The 16,486-nt window shown below is 44.8% G+C and overlaps 1 protein-coding gene across 1 annotated transcript in view; it reads right to left on the bottom strand.

Moving 5' to 3' along the window:
• Positions 1-16,486, bottom strand: part of RHOJ (ras homolog family member J) — a 76,960-nt gene that overhangs the window by 9,258 nt on the left and 51,216 nt on the right. Inside the window, exons 2-4 of the mRNA XM_010976669.3 lie at positions 12,634-12,692; positions 2,504-2,668; positions 308-403 (exon numbers count right to left, since the gene is read on the bottom strand). Of these exons, the coding sequence (XP_010974971.1) occupies positions 308-403; positions 2,504-2,668; positions 12,634-12,692 (320 nt within the window). The remainder of the gene's footprint in view (positions 1-307; positions 404-2,503; positions 2,669-12,633; positions 12,693-16,486) is intronic.

Raw genomic sequence — 16,486 nt, 5'->3', positions numbered from 1 at the left:
TAATGACTCCCTTTATTCATGCTGAATATGGCCAATGAATATTCTAGAGGTTGCTAAATCAAATGATAAGTCCTTCAGCTGTTTAAATTCACCAAGTTTCTTTCTTAATGAGAAACAGACAGTGCTGGCTGACAAGAATGCAAACCAAACAGTCCCTTCCAGCCCGACAAGAAAAGAGGGGGGCATATAAAGCAGTGAGAAGACTCTGAACATATTGCATTTTAAAGCAAATCCTACATAGCCCTTCCATCCCAGAGCAACAGACTCTTCCCTTGACATCCATTTCAAATTAAATTCAAATCTGTACCGCTTTTGCAAGCTTCACGCCGTGCTCGTACGTGAGAGGTTTCTCTTTCATATACAGCAAACGGGCCAAGGTTTTGGGGTCATCTCGGAGATCAATCTGGCAAAAAACACACATGTGATACACTCATTTATTTTTTCAGGCGTTGCCAGATATTTGAAACTTTGACATCATAGAGATGTTTTTCCCCTCGACACTCATGAAGCTGCCAAATTTTCTCTAAGGAAGCACATACACGTGCCCATAGTATGTTTAAAAATTACAGTGAGTTCTTTGTAAATGTATACATCAGGCTTTCCTTACACTTTCCCCTTCAAAGCTATTACCCTGGGAGCTGAGGACTTATTCCAATGATTCCATGGCTGTCTCAAGTGTTTTTTGAAATTTCCTATTTATTTCTAGATCGCACTTATAGGAGTTGTACTCCTATACAAATAATCAGTCAATCTTACTACTCTACAGTGATGCCTCATTTCATTCCCAATTATGACTCATTATTTTGTAGTTTATTTCCTGGCTCTGAACACATTTTTGGGGGGGGGTTGTTTTCCAAACCAAATCTTTACCCTCAAAGGGATGAAGATTTGCCACCTGAGAGGATATTCTAAATGCATGTGCCACAGGCTCTGAAGACAAGTCCTGAAAAGGAATTTCCAAAGGGTTTGCTCAAGGAATAAGCATTAATCTTTTCAAAGGTAGAACTACTTCAAAAACAGAATCAGTTTTTGGATTAGGGTTGATAACTTAAATATTTTAGTTGCTTCAAAATCTCAGTGTATGTGAATCCAGGCATACATGAATGGGTATAAACGTGAGCACCTAAAGGCTTGCGTTTTATTTTATTTCTTTTAAATTTCTTTTTATTTTTTTAAAGTAGAGATAATTAGGTTTATTTATTTCTTTGATGGAGGTTCTGGGGATTGAACCCAGGACCTCATGCATGCTAAGCAGGCACTCTACCACTGAGCTAAACCTTCCCCTAAGACTTGTGTTTTAAAGAAAAAACAGTATCTTCATATATTAGGCTCTCATTTGTAAGCACATTTCTCAGCTTTACTCATTTGTGTGTGTGTGTGGTTTTTTTTTTTGCCTTTATTTTTTAACTTAGAGCCCATCTGTTATCAAATAGGTTCCAAATCATACGAAGATGCTTCACCTGTCCCATCAAATATTTATCCATCAATACGGTCAAACATGATCATCTGGAATTAAGGCAAAAGACTTCATTTAACAAACAATGATCTTTCAGAGCAGAAGCATTAACTGTGTTCTGACTTATGGGCGTGTTAACTATCTTTCCATGTATTCTCTAGGAAATATTTTTCTTTCTTTTATTTATTTTTAAAATTTCTCTTTGTGAAGTGTAATATAAAATGAGAAACAGAAAGGAGCAACATATGGAACAAATAACAAGAAAGCTCTTTGGTATTATTACATTTATATGTCTTTGGGATAGGTATTTGGGTTTTAACATAGCAAAGAAAAAAATCTACTTAAAACTATAAAAAGTTGGAACAAGTTTTAATACATTTGCACAATGGGCTTACCGTTGGAGATTCGAACTATGGAATTTTATTATCTTTCAAAACACTTTAAAGGCTTTTAAAATCTCAGCTCTTTCTGGTATATATGTGTTTTAACTTCTTTTCTAAGATCTGGAAGACCAAGGGGCTTAACGGGAATATGGAACAGTGAATTTCTGTCTTCCTTCTCAAGGAGTGTTGTTAAGGAGTTTCTGCCATAATGAGCCTATTCTATTGCTGGGGTCATTTTGACATTCACACCTATTTTGTGACTTTCAAACAATCAGGGATTTTAGATATAAAAAATACTAGGTAATGAGTGTAACTGATATTCGCACCTCATGCCTTTGGCTCAGGCCTGGAGAAGGGTGTCTATGTAAAAATTTCTCTGTTATTTAAAAACAAAAAGTGAAGAGATTAGTTTTTAAAGGCCACATCAAGACTTCCTGCTTCATATTAAATTGGGCTATTGTCTTTTCAACCATGGGCTAAATAATCGTGCAGCTTAAGAAAGCCCCTTCATAGAATTGATACATCTGAGACACTCTTCTATAGTGTTTGGTAGAATAGGATGTTGGTGAGATACCTAAAGGGTCTTTCCTTTTTCGCAAACCTTCCTTCCAGCGCCCCACTCCCATCCCACCCCACCCCTTCCCTCCCCCCTCCACCTTTTCACCTGTGTCCCTATGAGGACATAAGGCACGTGAGGCATGCAGTCCTTCAGCTCCGGCACCCATTCCTCCTGGACGTTGTGGTAAGAGGCAGGATTTACCACCGAGAAGCAGATCAAAAACACATCCGTGTTGGGGTAGGACAGTGGCCTCAGCTGGTTGTAGTCCTCCTGCAGGAAGAGCAAAGAGTTTGTGTGTTTGTACCGCCAGGGTGAGGTAGGTCCCGTGGGGTTCCAGGGAGTTCCATCGCAGCACCCTCTGACCCTGTTCCTTCCCTCAGCCCTGAATCTGATGGTTCCTTCTATCACCAGAAAAAAAGGAGCCATGGGTTAAGAAAACATCTGATGGTTGTGTATAGAGATTATGAATTGCCCCCTTCTAAGATGAACTAAAAAAAAAAAACTTTAAAAAATATTTTTAATGACTTTAGTGAGAAAATTTCCATACCGTAAAGTTCATCTGTTTAATGTGTGTAACTCAATTAGAATTATTGCAGTTCTTCTGCCACATGGGAATTGTATTGTATTGAATATGGATTTAAATTAGTGGGCCATTGGCCAAGACATAATTTTTAAAAATTGCATGCAAATTTAATTTCAAATAAGCTAACTAAAATGCAAAGCAAAGGACTGTTGCCAAATCAGGCACCACAACATTTAAAGAAATATATTGTGTGGGGGTTTAGAGTTAAGAATTAGGGATTTATTTCTAAGTCTACCTAAAGCCATAATATGGCCTAATGAATAAAATACCAGATTATTTTTCCCCAAAGACTTTTCAGACCAGAATATGCTCTGGTTGAAGAGTTCCTGGTTGCATAAGATGTTTACGTATATGCTGTTCTAGTGGGAGATGGTAGAGGTCAACACTGGATCACCTAAGCTTTGAGAAAATGTCAGTGATTACTTGTTATTGCATGTAAAGTGTTTTAGGAGGTTCCAAAGTGAAATATGCTACTTCACTAGAAGCTTGTATATATTTTCATAGAATTTAGTAACACATAAGCCCAAAGAAACATTATGTGTGTGTGTACACTTTATATGCACCTACTAGGTACACACACAATGTTCTCACATAACACAATGTGACACAAACGTCCATACACACAACATATAATTCATGTATGTATACAGACTACATACAGGCAGTAATTATACGTGCATTGGTGCAACCAAATCTGTATTTTCACACTTAACACATGTGCACATAGACATGGACAACATACCAATTCATTTATCAGGATTTGTCCTTACTACCCTTCCTGACATTTAAAAAGTTATAAAACTTATATATGCTCATTGCAAAAATTCTGACATTATGAAAGTTCATAGAGTAGAAGTAAAACTTGGCTCCCATCCCCTACTTGGTCCCATAGTTTTTCCTCTCTTCCCAGAGGGAGCAGTTACGTAACAGCATCCTTCCCGGCATTTTATATTTATTTACATACATAACATACACATGTTTATTTAAAAGAGAAATAGATTCTATAGCTCATATTTTTGTGACACTTGTTATTTTAAACTTAACATGTCAGGGATATTTTAAAATATCAACCCCACTATCTTTCTGTTGACTCTAATGACGTCTTTGTAAGAAGGGGGTGCACCATCCACGTAAACGCGTGACTGGAAGGAAGCCCCTTGGTATGTCAGGCGTGGTCATCTCTGGCTGGTGGGTATGTATTTATCTGTCATTTACCTCTTCAAAGTGCCCAGCATGCAGGGGTGCAGTATGCATGGCCGGCACTCTTACTACTTCTAATATTATCAAAACCTAAGCAAAGACTTTTAGCTACCTAAACAAAATGCAATGCAAAATGGCAAGAATGCTGAAAAATCCTAAAATCCTAAAAAATGAACTACAGGGACATATACAGACAAAAATCAGTCGTGGTGGCTCGTTCACCACATTTCTATTAAAGCAAATAACTGGGAGTTGCGTACGTTGGCTGAAAAACTGGTGGGACCACGCCTACTGATTGTATCTCAGTTGAGTTGTGCCCTTGTCTGTGTGTGTGTGTGTGTGTGTGTGTGTGTGTGTGTGTGTGTGTGTGTGTGTGTGTGTCTTCATGGCGGGGTTGGGGTGGTGGGAGCAGACAGCTCATCTCTTTTCACTACCTCTTTCTCTTTACACAACTAGCCCTGAAAACCAAACCTCTCCCAGGGTCTCTCTGCCTTTCCCCTTTCTCTCTGAGAGTAGCCATGAGGCCCACAAACTAGGACCTCTCCTTCCCAGGCCATAATCTACAACTGTCCACGACACCACACGCCCCTACCATTTCAACCTCTCACCAGGATTGTCATAAGTGGAGTAGGGGCCGTGTTGGCTTTTTTCCCTCATGCCCCACTTATACTCTGTCCAGAGCAAATATCCCATAAATGCTGTCGATTGACTGGGTGACACCAGGTCTGCAGTGACCTACAAATGAACACATGGGTTTTCTGTGGGTCATTTACTGCAGCAGTTTTCATTAGAATCACCCAGGGAGCTTGAAAAACATCCTGATGCCCTGGTAGCCAACGACCTGCCTCTTCCCACCTGCCCCACTACTCTGGGACCAATGGAATCAGAATCTCTGGAGAATGGGCTTGGGTATCTGGGTGTTCTGACTTCATTGGTCTGAGGTTGGCATGGAGTCGAGAATAACTGATTTACATTAACATCATCATCACTGTTAGCTGAGGATGTATCAAGGGCTTATTGCTAAGGGCCAGGCACTGTTTCAAGCTCCTACATGCACTATCTAGTTGGACCCTCCCACTAGCACTGAAAGGATGTCACCACCAACACCCGAATTTCACAGAAGAGGGAGTTAAGGTTTAGAGAAGTTTGGTAACAGACCAGTGTCACAGCTGCGAGATACCAGGATGGGGAATTTAGCCTGAATCCAGGTCTAGTTCTTAATTGTGACCATGCAATTTGCTTCAGCCCAGAATTTGAAGTGACAGATGAAGAATTTTCTTGAAAACTCAGTTATCCAGGAATCTGAATATGGATTCATGCTTTACCCGAGGATCTAAGAAATGTTAGACCGTGGGGTATGGTATAGCTATAGATCTACAGAAAGGCCCGTCTCTAGGCCTGCACCTGCTAGTAATTACCACCAGATGGCAGCAGACACTGCATGTTTAAAACCTCAAAGCCAAAACCAAAACACCCTTGGAGAAATGGCACAACTAGGTAAGACTGTCTCCCAACTAGATAAGCAAATGACTGGTGGTCTGAAAAGATCGTGTTCACTTGATCCTTTACCCAGAGACTCTTAAAGGAATTCGCTCACATTATGGACAAGTTAGGAAGACGGTGGGTTGCTGGATTGACTGTAGGTGGGGAGATCGGAGGAGTTTGGTTTTTTGAGATTTGCCCTCCTGGTAGAGCAGCCAACGCCCTCCAGCTGAGTGACTTCTGACTGTGTCCTTTATCCGGCTGTGTATTCTCAATCTCTCTTCTGTTTAAACCTGAGTCCTCCTGTATAATTCCATTAAAAAAGGTTTATTACTTTCCCACTGACCGTCTAGCGTCCAGCATTTAAGGATGCTGTATGAACCGTACGAAGTGAGTAAGAATTGGCAATCCAGTGGGGGAAAGAAAATGAAAATGTGAGAAACTATCCCATTTGTGTGAAAGTGAGACAGGTGAAGTTTCTCTTGCTTTTAATTTGCTCTCTGGTAATAGAATAATGTACAATAGTTGCTGGACTGAGTTAGGAAAATACAGTTTGAAGGCTGGGAGAGGACTGAGGGCTCAGCTAGGGCAGCGGCTGGCACAGGAGTGTCCCCACGCGCAGCGCTGGCATAAGCTGGGAGCTGGTTGGAAATGCACGTTCCAGGCCCCGCCCAGCGGCCCAGGAGCCGAGGGTCTGGGGGCGGGGCCGCTCCATCCGGGTCCTTGCAAGCCCCCGGGGTGACTCCGTCTCAGAACGGCAGGTGCTGTGCTTGCCTGGCCCGTCGGCCAGTCTGATAGTTTTAGAAACCGAAGTCTAGACACTGAATGATTCAACTGGGGGTACAGAGCAAACGTACCTTTAACGAAGGCTTCACCCGTGGGCTGGCCGGGCTCACTTCAGCCCCCGTTTGCCGCTGGCTGCAGCTATGAAACATGGCGGCGGGTTTTCAGGAATAATAGTAAGTAAGTGTCCTTTCGGGACTGACGGGGCTGGGCCCTGGGAGGCTGGGGAACTTGAATCTGTACCAGCTGATGATTGGGTGGCTTTTTTTTTTTTTTTTTTTTTTTTTTGCGATGGGGCAAGTTTTGAGCCTTGGTTGGATGCTCACATGTTGAGATGATGGAAAGGGGCAGTGAGTCCATGGTCTGTTTGGTATTGAGGTCCCTTCCAATGTTGAGATTGAGAATGGAAGACAAAGTGTGACTCGGAAGGGGCTTTCAAGGGCCAACGTGGACTGAGGCTGGAGTGTGGGAGGGGCTGGGGAGGAGGGTAGGGAGGGATTTGGGCAGGGTCGCTTTTGAGTGCTTCTCACCCGGCTTCACATTGCAAGTAGGAGAGGGTTTGGTTTGAAGGCTAGTCTAGTGTTCTGGGGTGGCTATGGGTGATTATTAAAAAGATAAGTTCAGGGACAGCCTCAGTGTCAGATGGGCCAGACACCTGGGTTCAAATCTGTCTGGAACAGCCTCATCAAGATGGCACAGGTGTGAGGAAGTGATACCGTGAGTCCAGCCCTTCTCAGACTTTGTGTATATTTGAATCACCTGGGGACCTTGTTAAAGTACAGATTCTTATCCGGCAGCAGGTCTGGTATGAAGTCTGAGAATTTGCATTTCTGACTGCTTTCCAGGTGGTGCTAATGCTGCTGGTTCTGGAACTGAGCCACACTTTGAGTGGCAAGGGGATTTGCACTGAACACTCTCCCTGTCTCTCCCCACACCCTCTCTGCACCCCTGCAGCCCGTACCTACATTAAATGGGAAATAGAATTCTGCTTCCAAGTTCTCTTAGGTTTAGTGACATTTACCCCAGGTTTTCAGCAGAGTTTCATTTTCATATTCTCCCGTAAATATACTCATATCTGCCAGGCTTCGTTTGGAAAATGTGGACGGCACACATAGAGTGGGAGTGCAGCAGAGTGTTTCAGAGCATGGGATGGGGAGACAGTCTCCTGCTTCAAACCCCAGCCCCACCTGTGACTACTGTGGGACCTTGGGTATTTTCTCTCTGCCTCAGTTTTCTTATCTGTAAAATAGGCTGATAATAGTGCTGGCCTCGGAGGGTTGCTGTGAGAATAAAATGTGTGTAGACCATTTAGAACAGTGTCTTGAACACAGCAAGTTCTTGAGTGTTTAATGGTCCAACCTCCATCCCACATCAACAGCTCCAGGTCCTGGTGTGGTGTCCTGACCCTCATTGGATACAAGGGCTGAAGAAGAAATGAACTTTTTCTAAACTGAGAAGCAGTGAGACTCAAATGTTTGCGAACTCTGATTGTTCCTCTGAATCAATGTTCCCACAGCTTCATTTTTCATGATCTGGAGAGAAGTAAGATCATGTCCTAGGATTACTTTTACTAATAATTTGTCACATGGGCTAGCTTCTTCCTCATCCCCCAATTTGAACACCGCTAAAACCACATTAAGGTGCATATGAGCAAGAAAGGTTGAGTTGCTCATTGAAGAAGAACATTTGTTCTGAAGTACTGGGCAAACTTTCCGTGGAGGATTGGTATCAGATTCTGGACTCCAGATGGCCCGACTGGGTCAGCCTATAGCAAAGGGGAAGGCTCCTGTCCTTCTAAGTGGACCTTCGGTTGCCATCAGTGAGCCCCAGATGTACTTGCCTCCTTCCTTGGTCGTATGTCTCTTTCTTCAGCCCTTAGGGGATGGGGAAGGGCTTCAGAACTCAGGGCCAGTGAAGACACGTGGCGGCGTGCAGCCCTGGCTGAGTGAGAGGGGCAGCTGTTGGCCTTCCTGCTCCTGCACTTTTGTGGTCACTGGTGTCAGCTGAGCTGCTGTGGCTTCTCAGTGACAGACACCATTCTCTGCTTGCCCCCATGCAGACAGCCCCTGAGCCAGTGGGGCTTGTGTGCAGAGAGCTTGGGCGTTTATCCTGCTGATAAGCCAGGCTCCTGACACCAGGAGACTCTCACTCCCCCCTGGCAGTGCTGCTAACTGCCACTTTTGTGCATGTTGCCTTTGAGATAGTCCAGATGTGGAGTTTGGCCGGAGAGGCTGCCATCTGAGCAGGGTCTTGCCCACATTGCTCCTGGGGGCATCTTAGTACCAGGGCCGGTTCCACTCTAGGTGGCCGGTGTGGGGGTGGGAGGATGCCTGGTTCAGGGCCCTGACCTAGGAAAGACCCCTCTCGGGATTTGTCACTTCCCAGCAGGCAAACGCCCAGGCTCACGGCAGCAACCCCACCCCAGCTTCCTGCTCTCCGCTGGTCTCTCATGACACCCTCTAAACAAACTGGCCTGCAAGTACGTCGTGGAAAAGTCGATTCTCAGACTCTCTGTAGTCAAGCCAAAGATCTGAGCTCTAGAAATCCCTTTCATAGAGACTTTCGGTAACACACTGCCAGGGGCATGTGCCGTTCAGGCTGAGTTGGCACCACCTAAATAGATCTGGCTTACGGACCTGTCCTGCTTGTCTCCCCAGTGTGGGCTGAGGGGTCACGTGCAGAGTCACCCTGTGAAAAGCCCCTTGCTTCATTGCCTGACCGAATGTTTGGAATTCCACCTAATAGAAGAACCAGAGTTCTGAAGACTCTTTGTCTCCAAAGGACTCCACTCAAAGTCCAAATATCAGTTTGTTTTAGGGGTTTGGGGAGAGAGCTCAGCGGCCATGGGCTGGCAGTGTATGCATGTGACTTCATTGTCAACCGTCTTTAGCAAACGCTCGGCTGGCTTGTGAAGTGCTGGAAACGTGTCTCAGGCGCGGCCGGTGGGGTTGCATTGGTGCCCGGGGCAACTCGGTGTGGGCAGGTGGAGGGAACCAGGTCAAATGATTTTGTCCAGGGCTGACTATGAGGGTAGAAATAATGAACTCCTATCACTTTCTCTTTACGAACACGTGCTTCTTGAAGTTGTTTTTGCCAGCTCCGACCCACAGTTAGCTCACGACAAAGCCGAGGGGTGCTCATGTAAGAAAATCTGATTATTTACAGCAATTTGGAACTATATACAGCCAGGCTCAGAGACTTACTTCTTTTTTGTGGTTTAGGGATTAATCAGTTGGTTTTGAGATCACTTCTCTTTCTTGTTAGTAACTCTAACCGAATGAGTAATTTTGAATTAGTTATAGATCTCTCTTAGCCACGTGACCTCAGCAGCATTTGCTAGACTATAATTGAGGAGGCTGGATTAGCCTCCCTGAGGCTGGGAGTGGAAATTTTGGGACAATGCTTCTAAATTAAATTTGTCACAAAGCCTTCTTGGCAGAGTCATAGGACCACAGGAATCAACTTGAGTAACTGTTGTTTTCCACTGCCTCCTCCTAATGTTAGGCACAATGTTTCAACCCCCAAGACTTCAAAGGAAGTAATCCTCAAATTTCCATGTGCATACAGCTCACCTGGAGATCTTTAAATGCACTTTCAGAATCCTTAGGCGGGGCATGGAGCCTGGGATTCTGCATTTCTAATAAGGCCCCTGGGGAGGCTGATGCTGCTGGTCACTGGACCAGACTCTGAATGACAAGGTTCTAGAAGGGTGGTTCTCAAAGGATGGTGTACAGACCCGCAGCAGTGGCACTGGGAAACCTGTTAGAAACCTAAATACTTGGGCACCATCCCAGCCTGTAGAAGCAGAAACCCTGGGGGTGGGGTCCAGTGGCTGGGGTTGAACAAGCCCTACAGGTGACTCTGATCCCTGCTCAAGTTTGAGAACCACTGTTCCAGGAAATGAATCACGTGTCCTCCTTCAGTGAAACGCATTCCAACATCTAACAGTCCTTTACTGCTGCGAGGTCTCCCTTGGGTCGAGCCTCAAATTGCTTTGCTTAATTACTCCAGTTGTTTTAGGTGTTCTTGAAGTCATTTTTTAAGGTCCTAATCATAGAATTTTCATCCTAGAAGGAACCTTAAGATGTGTTCCGATTTCTCTCCCCCATGCTTTAGGCTCCCCTGCGAACCTTGTCCCCCCCCCCCCCCCGGGCTTTCAAAGTAGCTGGTGGAAAGCAATGAAGTGAAAGTGAAGTTGAAGAGGTATCCATAACCCATTTGTTGTGACATTCTATCAGCGCTCATCACTTTCTTCTGGGTCAGGGGATTGGGTCCATTTGGAGTTTAAAGAAATTTTTCCCACTGCCTTAGAGCCTCAACTCCTCTACTAGTATTATTTTAAAAATTTTTCTAAAAAAGACAGCAGCAGAGAAGAATAAACTGTACAAGAACTTTTTTTTTTTTTTTTGCAGTTGTATTGGATTTGAAATTAAATAGAAGCTGGGGAACATTGTTCTGGGGACAATTAATGCACAGAAGCTAACAACTGTGGATTTCTCTAGAAGAGGGGAGGACTGGGTGGGCACGAGGGGCCAGAGAGCTTTTTCAGGAGGCAAGGGAAACAGAGGTTTCAGAGTCAGGCAATAATCCTTGCTGTTTTGAACGTTTCAAACTGGATTATATTCATAAAATGTGACTATGGGGGAGAAGGGTGTAAGGTCCTCTCTCTCAGGCTGTGAGCTCTTGATGAATGCGGACACCCCAACGACTGCACGATTGAATGAGAACAGGCAACTGCAGCCCAAAGAGCAGTGTACCTCTTTCCTGGGATGCTTTCTGGTGGAGGGAAAACCAAGCATGAGGTGCACTGAGGCCCCTGTACCTTAGCTCAGAGGAGCCAGTCAGTTTCCCCACGTGGGCACCTAGGCATCCTTTCCTGGTCTTATGTCTTTCTCGGTAATGATGTGAGAGGCCTCCTCCACTCCCCAGCTCCTGAGAGTAGCTGGCCGGAACCGCTGTCTGCCAGAGAGGGGGACCTGGATGCTTTTAGGAGCCTTGAGTCTGGTGCTAGATTTTCCAAGTTCCCCACTGCCTGGGCCTGCCCAACACCAGCCTTTGAAGTCCCACAGACATTTGTACAGTGGTTCTTGCCAGTGCACACAGAAATCCCAAAGAGAATTTTATTTATTATTGTCGTCTTCTAGTATAGAGGTTTCAAGCTGAGCAAAAAGACATATCTCCAGATAACTGTGAAAAATGGCGTAGACAAATGCAAACCACAATTACCAGGAACCTCGCAGTGGGACTTGGTCAAACATTCACTCTGAAGGACTTAAGACGTTTGCATTTGGACAGACTAAACAACCCGCTGATTTTGACCTAAATAAATGACCCAGGATGTCTGGTCACAAAAGCTCTGTCAAAGAAATCAGGCCACAGCCATCAAGTGCTTAACCACGTCCCCTCCAGCCCATGAACTTGTAACATCAGAAACTTTGTAGTGCAGTGGAAAAAAGTGCACTATGGGGTGCGAGGGAGAAAAGATAAGGTAGCATTTTCACCCAAGTAGAGTGTGTGCCAACTGATTAAGCATTGAGGGTCCCAGTCCATTGCCTTACATTATTGGTTGGCCAGGCCCTTCAACTTGAAGAAACATTTCTGACGGAGTGAGAATATTTCAAGAATCTTAGAGAATTTAGAGTCAACCCCAGTTTCTTCAAGAGTTGACCCTCACTTTGGGAAAAAATCCAGGATCTTGGCTTTTCTTCCTTCTAACACTTAATCCATCTCCTTCCTGCTCCTCAGTCCCCATCCACTGTATCTTTTTGTACCTTTCCACAGCTCATTAGGCAATTCAGATAAAGAGTGAGCAAAGGCTATAGCTTCAACAGAAACAATGGGTGAAACTAAAGTTTGTAAAATTGACTCAGTAATCCTGGATCTGGAATTGGTATGGGTAGAATTTGGAACTCTGGCCCAAATGTGATATTGGTTATTGATAGTCATCAATCAGTAAATGAATCATTATTTGCCTGTCAACACCTTGAGTCACGCAGTGATTTAGTTCTTTGTACTTATACATATTTTTAAGATATTAAAAATACTTTGGTCGCCACTTCGGTACACAGTAAATTTGTCACAAGCGATCAGCGGAGGTAATACCTGTACATTAGTCCCCATATGCTCAGCCAAAGGATCATTCTCCCCCCTCCCAAACCCTTAATGAGTCAAGAAAATAAAAGTGTACCTGTCCTGCGGTGTCATACAGTCCAAGCAAGTGTTGCTTGCCTCCCACTGTCACAGTAACTAGAGGAGAAGAGAAGAAAGTCTATAAATGCAAGCTTCAATCAGGAGACTTCGCGTTTCTCCATGCCAGCATCTCCCTCGGCAGCAGGGACAAGCATATGCCTCACCCGAGTATATTCCAAACCAACTTGACAGCGTGATTTCCAAATGAAAGGCAACCTTGGGCTGCAGTGAGAGCAGGTGGGCTGAGTCAAGTCCAAATTTCTCAACCAAGGTGAACACTTGGTGCCACTGGGGCACTCTGCAAGCTGTTCATCGGTCCTCATTAGCTCCTGTGATACCATGCTTCTGAAGGAAAAGGATGCCAGACTCTTTCTTGGTTAGATTATTTTCTTTTGTTTGGTTTGAGCCGCCTTTTGGGATATAGGATCATGGAAGCAGCTTCCTTAGAAATCGTTTGGCTTTTATTTGTCATTGGAATGTTAAACACTGAAAACAAAGAATATTAACCCATTTGCCTGTTTTTCAAAATTTTAGAAAGATTTTAAAATTCTTTTTTGGGAGGAGGTAACTAGGTATATATATGTATATATAAAATATATTATTATGTATTTGTATTTATGTATTTAATGAAGATACTGGGGATTGAACCCAGGACTTTGTGTATGCTAAGCACGCACTCTACCACTGAACTACATCCTCCTCCCACTTGCCTGTTTTATAGTCTATAAGACAGAGCCAATAATGAAATGAGAAAGGCTTAACATTTATTTAAAAACTATTCTTATGAAATATCTCTGTGCTGTTGCTCAGTGAATTCATTACAATTTGAACCTTAGTTGCAGAAGGAGATATTGTACAGAGTTAGTCTCTCATACCTGAAGGGTGCATGGAGAGTGAAAAGTAAGAGAGTTTGATTTACCCAGCAGGCTTCCTGCCTCGCCAAGCAATTATGTCCGAAAGTGAGAAGTAATAGAGGGTACCAGCCACTCTTTATAGGGCTGGAAATGAAATAAAGTCTCAACTCGAAGCTAAACTGAGATTGAACATATCGAATGCAAGAGTAATACAATTCTCTTGCGAATGGAAAGAGTGAGTTTAAATTTCCAAAAAAATTTAATCTGTTCTTGGAAAAAGAAAGTAAATTATGAAGGAGAATGTGATTTTTTTCCTAGTTGATTAAAAAAATGTACCAATGCAGAGATTTATATTCAATATCTTGTAATAACCTATAATGGAATATAATCAGGAAAAAAATGACTGAATCACTAAGCTGGACACCCGAAACTAGCACGATATTGTAAATCAAGTATACATCAATAAAAAATGTGCAAACCCAGTGCAAAGATGATTTTTGATTCCTCCTCCCATTAGCCGTGCAGGAAATGAAAGATAAATGGAATAGCAGCTTTTATAACCATATCTCTAACAAGCACCAGCCAGATTCTCTCGTTTGCTGCTCAGAGTTGCTGAGTTGGTTGCTGATTTTACTTTTATTTGTTTTCAGGTTCATGGGCTACATGTAGGCAAAGTGCTTCTTCATGGCTCATTCTTTGAAAAGCACTTGTTTAAAAGCACTGGCTCCCCAGACACTGGGAACAATTTTTCTAATCTACTCAGATCAACATGTGTTCAGCTTGATAACATGGCTGCAGCCACTGAGATGAGCTTTGAAATGTGTCCTTTTAAGTGGTGAACCCAGCTCCATCCAGCACTGGTGACAACAGTTGACAGGAGAGGGGGCATTTAAACATTTTTACTTCCTTTCGTAAGTCTGGCTGGCGATGGAAGTGAAGGCGAGATGGTGCAGTCCTGAGCTCTGTGTCCTGTTATATTTTCCTCTTCCTGCCCAGTTGGAGCCCAGTCAGATGTTCCTGAAATCTGCCTAAATGGTTTCTTTAATGGCCAGTTCACCACCTAGTCATGGATCAGGAATGAAGGGAAGAAATCCAGCCATTACAACATGGAATTTCCTGCCCCCAGTGAGCCCAGTACATGCAAGTTGGGGGCAGCTGTTCTGGGGACCCCCTTGGGCAGGCCCCTGACCTCCAGACCCCAGGCCATCTGTGCAGTGAGCACTAGAAGCTGACTCATCCTCACGGCCCCACTGGGCACTGCAGACGTGCCAAAGCCATGGCTCTGACCTTTGTCACTGGGGCCCTGAGGCTTGAGTTTTCTCAAGAAGAGAACGAACATTCCCCCCAGCCTGCTTTTCCTCAGGCCTCACCCTTTTCTTCCCTGGCAGCTTTGACTGTGGGGAACCGTACCAGGGCCGGAGGCGCATGCCAGCCCTGGGAAGGTTGGGCTTCAGGCTGAGAGTCTGAGCCCAGCCTTCCCTCCATTTGTCCTTCCCTCCATTTGTCCTTCCCTTCCTCAAGGGTTTTTACTGGGTTCTGGGACCGTGCTCCGTGTTGGGAGTATAGGGACCAGATACAGTTCTTCCTGTCATGGGGCTTGGAGGGGAGGGCACAATGGCATGCAGTGAACCCGATGCCAGGCAGCGTGGGTGGGTGTGGGAGCACGTGGTAGGGGTATGACTATGCCTGTGTGTCTGCTGGTGGGCTGTGGGAACACGCACTGCTAGGGTGTGCTCAGAGAAGGCTTTCTGGAGGACACGTCCAGGCTGCATCCCAAGGATGGCCGAGAGTTCCCCAAGGTGCCCTGGGAGAGGGGCTCAGGCTGGTTCTTGCGCTACCCAGGGTGCACTGGGGGAGATGGGGCTGAAGAGGTGGGCATGCAGGGTCTGGCCGCCCTGACTCACTAATTTAGACTTTACTCTGAAGGCTCTGCTAAGCTATGCAAGTCCTGCATTCTTCCTTTTCCCAAAGTAAGTGAAAGAGAAGGAATTACCATAATTTTCTTGGGTTAAGGCAAAGAGGTGGGAGGAGGGAGGATGACGTTGGGGTGGAAGCCAGGTTGGCTCTCAGCTTGGCCGTGGTGGCTGCCTGCGCTGCTCCACCAGCCCTGCGGGAGGAATCCTAAGGGAAATGGGGCAGCGCTTGTGCCCCTGTCTCTGGAAGTCACTTTTATTCTCTCTTCTTTGCCCTTTGATTCTCCCATGTCATCAGAAGGAAGATAAGTGGGTCACACAGTTCATGCTAGAGAGACAGATCCAAGCATCACTGACACACCGTGGGATGTACAGATGGCTTTGGGAGTCCTTATCTTGGACTACCAAGGATGCCTTATCTCTGCCAGCTGGTGTCCTGTGAGGCTCCTCAGTTTAGACATCAATCAGTCACATCAGCACAGAAGGAAGGTGTGCCCTCAAATGCTAACGGGAAACGTAGAGGCTGGGAGAGCAGGCTCTTTGCAGTCGGGCGGCTCTATGTGGTAATCCTACCTTTGCTATTCACTTTTCTGAGTGACCTTGGGAAAGTCCTCTAACATCTCTGAGCTTCTCTTCCCCTATTTGTTAAAAATGGGGATAACCTCACCCACCAAAGAGAATACTTGTAAGGGTGATGTTAAATGAGAAAACGCCTGGCACACAGCACAGTAGGTGCTGAACAACTGTTAATTTTGTGGATGAAAAATATTGCTAGCCATATCAGTAAACAAAGGATGCTGCGGCCATTAAGTCATCAGCTGCTACCGCTGCCCCTGACAGTGAGTGAAGGGAACTCAGGATGGAGACAAGCAGGCAGCCCAGCCTCTGCAGCCACCCCCAGGGGACTCAGGACGGGAAGGAACAGGACGCTGGCCCTAGATAGCTAAAGGTGCATATCAAAGGGGTGATTTCAATGAGCCCAGACTTTCGTACCTTCCCATGTATAGAAAAGCGCTACATTCCTTAACTTGAGATAAACCTGGCTTTCTTTAATTAACAGTAATCTTTTAATGTTCCAACCACC

Source organism: Camelus dromedarius, chromosome 5 (genome assembly GCF_036321535.1).
Source record: "Camelus dromedarius isolate mCamDro1 chromosome 5, mCamDro1.pat, whole genome shotgun sequence".
Taxonomy (NCBI): Eukaryota; Metazoa; Chordata; class Mammalia; order Artiodactyla; family Camelidae; genus Camelus; species Camelus dromedarius.
This window is presented reverse-complemented; position numbering and strand designations above follow the sequence as displayed.